Here is an 8,733-nt window from a genome sequence, read left to right on the forward strand (position 1 = left end):
CTAAAATAATTAATATCTTTTATACAGATTCCCTGATTAAATTCAGTTAATTTATAAATCTCTTTGATTTGAACATTCTTATGAAAAAGTCTACAGCAATTACAATAAACGTTTAATTTGTAAACTTCCTAGTCTAAGGCCATGTTCACATGATACATATTTTTTAAAACTTATGCATCATTGTGTCTCTGGTGAAGACGTGTGTCATGGGCAATCAGCCCACATGTATCATGCATAAACCATAACCAGTATCATTCGGCCAAACACTAGCTTGCCAGCCCATCTTTTTTAAATACACGATCTGCACGCACCGCGGAAAATGCGTTAAACATGACAAATAGTTGCGTAAATTGACTGATTGTATGCAAGTATAGTTGTCTCATAAAGTTTTAAAATATGTTCGTTTTGACTCTTATCTTTAATTGTCACAAAAGCAGTGCAGTTTGTTATCTCTTAAGTTAAATTCTGTCGACAAAATGGAGACTTTCTACTGTGTAGTGCTTTTACTGCCTGGCCTTATGGCAGCAGTTGACATGCAAAAAGAAATCTCAGAAATACGTAACATACTTAAACAACAGGAATCGCAAATAATAAGTCTCCGTGATGAAAACCAGGCTATTCGGAAAGACGTTAGTCGACTAGATATGGAAAAACAGTCACTGAAAATGGAGGTCCGTTCCCTTCGGAAGCACGTCGATCGACTAGATCTTGAGAACCTGGAACTTCAGAAGGAAATTGATTATCTTGGACTCATAGTTTCGATTAAACGTGACGACGAAACAAAAATAACAGACGATAAAATGGAACAAACCAACGAGGTTTCTAGAGTTGGGGTTATAAAGGACAAAAAAGGGATAAGAAATCGTAACCCAAAAACAAGAAGAGGTTAGTTTGCTATATGCCACTTTAATTTTCATGATTTCACAAAAAACGAGGAAATCGATGCCCCTTCCGGTACATATTGCCTGTGTAAAGTAAGGAATCTCCAAAGTGGCTGTTTTTTTGTCAAAACATGGCGTATTTATAATATTGGTGGAAATAGATGTTTGCAGCTCGTTTCTGTTTTTATGTTTGAATATGCATCGTCCCGATTTACAGGTAGAAATATTGGCACCTTTCTTATTTTGAAAACTGATGGTTGTCTTTTTGATTATGATTTTTAGTATAACATAAGCATTGGGTTTGCGTTTCATTGTCTCACATTTTACCTAATATACCACGCAATGCATAAACTGGCTGTATTTAAAAAAAAAGTTCTGAGGAGCAATTTGATTGTTTACCCCTCCCACCAGAATGAATATTCCACAGAAAAAAGTACATCTGTTTATATATTGATAATACAAATATTTAGTAAGTTTTCTTTATTTATTTTCAGAGCAATTAAAAGCGAAACGTTTGATTGGCACAGGCCAGGTAAATACACAGACCATCACGGCATTTTATGCTTATTTGAGTAAGAATGAACCACACCCAAGCAATCATCATCAATTGATATTCGATGAAGTAAAAACGAACCTTGGTAATGGTTATAGTAAATTTACTGGTACATTCACCGTACCGACTGCAGGAGTGTATGTCTTTACGTACAAGTTATACACCGGAAATCATGGTGCTATTCATTTTGACTTGCTTGTAAATGATGCTATATACGATAGCACATATGGTGAAACTGACGATGTCAGTGGTGATTACGACTCTGATTCTGGGACTATTGTGGTTGCGGTCAACCAAGGTGATAATGTATACCTGCGGTCATACGAAGACTGTACTGGGACTGTGCTTGGTTATAGAAGTGCGAAATCCACATTTGCAGGATGGAAATTGAACTAAGTCTTAGTTACTTAATAAATCATATAACAATTTCTACCTCGTACAGGACTTTTTTCAATTTTCCTGATGCCTGGTTTCAAATTCAAGAGAATGGAGCAATGTGGTTCTAGTTATGACCATATATGATTTGTACTTTATTCGATTCTGAAATATATGCGGGTAGAATTTTTAAAATCTTATATGTTTTTATTGAAACTTACCTACTATGAACCCTACCTGGTTACTAACAACAGTTCGAAAAGGTGTTAAGCTTTCTGGTTGCCATTTTGTTAAAGGTTCTACTTCTATTTTTTTTTTTAATTGAACGTTTATCGTATGTCGGTATAAATTGCATTGCTTATCAATTGGTGTGTTTTTATTGTTGCATGGGGACGAAAGCGGCAAACTCAGTGGTATACTAGATAGAGTAGCATGTCCGAAATCGTCTGTCGACTGCTTTTCAATTTTTCTTGGGCTGTAATCTTTAAACCATAATATGAAAAATAGGAGAAAAAAATCACTATTGATAGCAAAAGATGATCTGCAGATTCAAATCTAGAAATAGATTAGCATGACTGAAACTCAAGTTAACTCCTCATTGTAGTTGTTACTCTTTGCTAAGAATTAAAAATCATTTGTGTTTTTGACAGTTATTAACAATTGTAAAAGATGGATGCACACTTCAATACTATTTATTTATAAATGATCAGCAAGACTAGATCAACAAACAAATCAAATATTGCCGAAATAATTATTCAAAAATTGAAAAAATAAAGTTCCAAACCAAATGGCAAAATAAAAAGCTCAAACACATCAAACGAATGAAAAACATTTCTAACTTGGTACAGGCATTTTCTTATGCAGAAAATGCTGGATTTAAACTAGTTTTAAACCTTGCTAAACCTCTCACTGGTATAACAGTCGCTTCAAATTCCATTATATCGAAAACGATGTGTGAACAAAAACAAACAGACATAATAGGTAGAAAAAGAGAAAAGTTTTATAAACAGAAATTTACAAATCTAACAGAGGTTATATTGACGAATTCTATTCTGGTCCACATTGCTGGAGATTGTCCATTGTTGAAGATGCACATAGACATAGGTGCGACACACTCTCTTTAGACATTTTGTGGTTTCTTTTCTGAAACTATAGAAGATCAAGCCAAATTGTAATACACCTAATGATCGACAGGACCGTTTTTACAAATGAGTGAACATTATTAAAAAAAACTCATCATAGATACAAGGATTGACATTTTCTATTTGCACCAGACGCGTGCTTCGTCTACATAAGACTCATCAATGACTCTCGCATTAAAAAAGTTATCAATGCCAAATAAAGTATAAAGTTAAAGAGCATTAGAATCGTCAGTTGAATCCTCCATATAAGTCTAGATCTGGAGTAATTGCCTTTGATTAACGATGCTTACCCATTTTTGTGTGTATTTGTTTTAACTGAGAGAAACAGAATATAGTTAAAATGATCAACAGAATGTGATCTACAAATAAAGGTAATGACCGAAATATTAATTGTTTGCATTGAAAGACGATTTTGTTTTGTTTATTTTTGTGAATAGAAGATAATGAAAGAAAAACCAGGCTGTTTATAGCAAAATTAGCTATGTAAAAATCGGGCACCATGGTCGAAATAATGAGTTATTTGCATGATTTGATTGATATTTAGTGTTTTAACGTCACTTTTAAGCACTGCATTTAGACTTTTTCGAGGCGGTCAGTTTTTATTGGTGGAAGAAGCCCAGAGAAAACACCGACCCTCGATAGGAAAAGTAATACTCCTAGTCAATTATAGTTGGACTCGCAACCTCAATGTTGACCGTCTAGCGATTACAATAGAAATTAGTAAGACCACTAAATATAAGGCCACCGTAATTTGCATGGAAAAAAATGCCCAAATTTTAATTCTTTATTTTACTAAATGAAGTGCCCTTTTGGATTAAAAAAGTTTGAAACACCCATGTACACTTCTTTTTGACTTGTCTCACTCAGATTAGGTAAATCACATTCAGCACAAGTAAAAAAATATATCATGACATCATTGATGTAAAGGAGGTTCATAGAAAAATAACTCGTATTTTGTAATAATTGACTCTTTCACAAAATGAATGGGGTTAAAAAAATAAAAACATGTGAAACCTTTCTCCGCACATCATTCAATATTCTGTGCATCTGTTAAAAATCTTGACTAACTAGTCAGCCAAACAAAGGCTTTTTTGACTTGCATATTTCATACATGTAGAGAACACAGGATTGACAAGACAAATTTTCGTTTTAATCTTAGTTTATAATAGGGACCACTCAAATCGTATGCTAAAAACAATTACTCCTTACATTGTAATCAGTATTTTCAGATTTAAGATTTGATTAAAAATATCTTGAAATCTAACTCAGACGCGATCCTAATGTAGCAAATGCTGTTTCTTACTATACTTACTTATGCATAACATAATTGATACCATTTGATAACCGTTATTCTTAAAGTTTGCACATATGTTTTTGTTATTTACATGACCAAGACACTGATACGAAAGAAACTGACTCTAGTGGTGAGATATTCGTCAAAATAAATACTTTTAGAAAGTAGTGCACAGTAAAGTTATATTTTTAGTTATTAATCATTTTTTTACAAAAATGTGACTGCCAATGACTGCGAACCGTGTGCTGCACGCGGTTGTACTCCAACATCATCCCAATGGTGTACCGAATGCAAAGAAGCCCTAAGTTCCGATTGTACGGAGACGCATATAATTCCAAAAATGTCCAGAAATCACCATTTAGATGAGATAGGTAAAATACCAGATAAAGATACCAGATTAACTTATCGTATAACTGTGCACAGCATCAGCATTTATTTTTTGTTAAACATCGATTTTTTATTTTTTTTTTTGGTGTCGGAGCTGATAAATTAGGGTTGAAAGGGCAATCATCTTTTTTTTTTGTCATCCCTATTGAAAACTATTGTAAAGAGATCGAGGGAAACTTTGAATAGTAAAAATGCTCAACACCATAAGATCTACTTATAAGTCACATGACCAAATCATCAGGTGAGTTATTGCCTGTCAGTAATGTTTTTAAGAGAAGAAGATATTTTTGTATTGATCATGGTGTTATTTGTTGTAAGGAATGTTAGTCAAAAATCCCCAAGCATGCAAGAACGTCACATCAATAGACATTGTTTCAAAGAACTGTTAACAATCGCAGTCTTTCCTTGATTCTGAAAAACTTTTATGGAGGCATTGGAAAATTGAGCAAGAAACATAAGGATTATGGAAATCGAATTAAGCAAGAAGAAACACTAATTTTGAAACAAATAAAAACAATGAAGGAAAATATCATCAAACAGTTGGAAGCTTTAGAAGAGTCACTTTCAAAACAGCTAACTGAAAAGAAAGACAAATATGTAACGGCAAGAGAAACGTATAAGGGAATTAGTCAAATCAACAGAAGCCCAAAGGAATCATTTGAATTTGTTGTGGTTCTGAGAAACAAACGTTTGTTTCTATTCATTCATCTTAACTAATGTTAGATGAAATTAAAAATAAAGTTAAGCAGCTTATCGAATCGTTTGCAGACACCAGTCTCACGATCGTAGAAAGCAGATTGAAGTAAAAATTAGCAGATCTCTGGTCAATAGGAATAAAGTAGACACCTTGTTCCTTCCAATTTGTAGCATACAAGCAACACCAGTTACAGGTTCCAGTAGTTTTTGAGCGCCAGATAACATCCTTCACCTATATTTACGATATCGAATTGAGAGGCGAATAATTAAGAGTAGTAACTAGCATGACAGTATCAGATAATAACACATTGATTTTCTGTGATGTCAATACTAGCAAGGTGTATTTTTGCGATGAAAAAGATACCTTTTGATCATGTATCGGCTGTCCCTATTCTCCAAGGGACTATACCTGGAACAACTAATGCTGTTGTGTCAACAGATTTAAGCCCTAATTCAGTTCCTTGATATAGAAAGGCGTAATATTTTTACAGCAGGTAGAAGTTGAACATAGCGAAAATTGTGGTATTTATGCGACAAGAGATAGCATATTCATAGCAATTAATTGAAGGATAGAAGTCTTAGACTTAAATGGAAATTTTAAAAGAACAATTAGTCTTAATTACGAACGGAGAAGTATTATGTTCATTTCCGTTTGCGAAAATGGCAATATTTGTTATTCAACCGGTGATGACGTCCATTGCATTACATCAGATTGTTGTCCTGTTTTTTCGTATGTTTCATTCGATCTCCGTAATCCAAGAAATATATTTATAGATGATGCTGCAAATATTTACATCCTGGATTTCAGTTCACAAATCATTCATCAACTTTCATCAACGGGTAAATTAGTCATGTTAGTGGATATGTTATTGAAAGATGATCTGTCCAAACCCCTTGCATTTTGTTTCAATAAGCACTTATCTAAATGTTACATTGCAAACAGACATGGAACAACCATATCAGTATTCAAGACATATTAGAATTATTTGAGTGATTTGTTGTACATCATTCTTTTAAGTTTGTAAATACATTGCATGGCCAATGTTGTTTTTAGTAATTCTTTTTAAATGCTTTTACTACACTAGGTAATGCATTTTGATTATATGTGCTGTCCATTCTTATTCGAGTAGATCGAGGGACACCGCGTGTAGACGACAATTACTAAAAGATTGAATAAAAAAAGCAAAAACATATATACAGAAGGGATCAATTAGTTGCAATATTCAGGAAAATTCAAACTAGAGGCTCTAAAGAGCCTGTGTCGCTCACCTTGGTCTTTGTGAATATTAAACAAAGAAAGAGGATGGATTCATGACAAAATTGTGTTTTGGTGATGGTGATGTGTTTGTACATCTTACTTTACTGAACATTCTCGCTGCTTAAAATTGTCTCTATCTATACTGAACTTGGCCCAGTAGTTTCAGTGGAAAATGTTAGTAAAAATTTACAAAAATTGTTAAAAATTGACTATAAAGGACAATAACTCCTTAGGGGGTCAATTGACCATTTCAGTCATGTTGACTTATTTGTAAATCTTACTTTGCTGAACATTATTGCTGTTTACAGTTTATCTCTACCTATAATAATATTCAAAATAATAACCAAAAACAGCAAAATTTCCTTAAAACTAACAAATCAGAGTCATCAACCCAACAACGGGTTGTCCGATTCATCCGAAAATTTCAGAGCAGATAAATCTTGACCTGATAAACAATTTTACCCCATGTCAGATTTGATCTAAATGCTTTGGTTTTTATGTTTTAAGCCAAAAACTGCATTTTACCCCTATGTTCTATTTTTAACCATGGCGGCCATTTTGGTTGGATGGCTGGGTCACTGGACACATTTTTCAAACTACATACCCCAAAGATGATTGTGGCCAAGTTTGGATTAATTTAGCCCAGCAGTTTCAGAGGAGAAGATTTTTGTAAAAGATTACTAAGATTTACGAGAAATGGTTAAAAATTGACTATAAAGGGCAATAACTCCTAAAGGGGTCAACTGACCATTTCGGTCATGTTGACTTATTTGTAAATCTTACTTTGCTGAACATTATTGCTTTTTACAGTTTATCTCTATCTATAATAATATTCAAGATAATAACCAAAAACAGCAAAATTTCCTTAAAATTACTAATTCAGGGGCAGCAACCCAACAACCGGTTGTCTGATTCATCTGAAAATTTCAGGGCAGGTAGATCTTGACCTGATAAACAATTTTATCCCTGTCTGATTTGCTCTAAATGCTTAAGTTTTTGAGTTATAAGCCAAAAACTGCATTTTACCCCTATGTTCTATTTTTAGCCATGGCGGCCATCTTGATTGGTTGGCCGGGTCACCGGACACATTGTTCAAACTACATACCCCAAAGATGATTGTGGCCAAGGTTGGTTTGATTTGGCCAAGTAGTTTCAGAGGAGAAGATTTTTGTAAAAGATTGCTAAGATTTACGAAAATGGTTAAACATTGACTATCAAGGGCAATAACTCCTAAAGGGGTCAACTGACCATTTCGGTCATTTGACTTATTTGTAAATCTTACTTTGCTGAACATTATTGCTGTTTACAGTTCATCTCTATCTATAATAATATTCAAGATAATAACCAAAAACAGCAAAATTTCCTTAAAATTACTAATTCAGGGGCAGCAACCCAACAACTGGTTATCCGATTTATCTGAAAATTTCAGGGCAGATAGATCTTGACCTGATAAACAATTTTATCCCTTGTCAGATTTGCTCTAAATCCTTTGGTTTTTGAGTTATAAGCCAAAAACTGCATTTTACCCCTATGTTCTATTTTTAGCCATGGCGGCCATCTTGGATGGTTGGCCGGGTCACCGGACACATTTTTAAAACTAGATACCCCAATGATGATTGTGGCCAAGGTTGGTTTAATTTGGTCCAGTAGTTTCAGAGGAGAAAATTTTTGTAAAAGTTAACGCCGGACGACGGACGACGGACGCCAAGTGATGAGAAAAGCTCACTTGGCCCTTTGGGCCAGGTGAGCTAAAAATAGTTTAACTCACAAAAACAAAAATTAAACTACGGATGAGTGTTTCATACTCTAAGTGTTGAGTAAGTATTCATATGAAGTATTAGGAGCAACAAAACTGAATTAAACATAATATATATACACATGGAAAAAAGTATTGCAACACCAATTGAAATTGAAATTCAAATAGTATGTTGAAATAGAATTAGTTAAACATTATTTAAATATCACCTTGAGTTTAATCAATAAATATCGACTCTATCAGTTCTTATATGCACATGCAGCTACTGTACTCGTTAACACTAAAACAGATGTTTTTATCCTCATTGTTTTCAACACTTGAAATAACCAAGTTTATAAATTTATGTGATAGACACCTTGTAATTGGTCATCTACAACTCATGACTGCAGCA

General features: G+C 33.8%; 1 protein-coding gene across 1 annotated transcript; it reads left to right on the plus strand.

Moving 5' to 3' along the window:
• Positions 1-432: 432 nt before the first annotated feature.
• Positions 433-1,873, plus strand: LOC143083404 (uncharacterized). Its single transcript, XM_076259656.1, has 2 exons — positions 433-885; positions 1,376-1,873. The coding sequence occupies exons 1-2, from the start codon at positions 477-479 to the stop codon at positions 1,828-1,830; spliced, it is 864 nt and encodes a 287-aa protein (XP_076115771.1). The 5' UTR covers positions 433-476; the 3' UTR covers positions 1,831-1,873.
• Positions 1,874-8,733: the final 6,860 nt, after the last annotated feature.

The sequence above is a fragment of the Mytilus galloprovincialis genome, chromosome 7 (genome assembly GCF_965363235.1).
Source record: "Mytilus galloprovincialis chromosome 7, xbMytGall1.hap1.1, whole genome shotgun sequence".
NCBI lineage: Eukaryota > Metazoa > Mollusca > Bivalvia > Mytilida > Mytilidae > Mytilus > Mytilus galloprovincialis.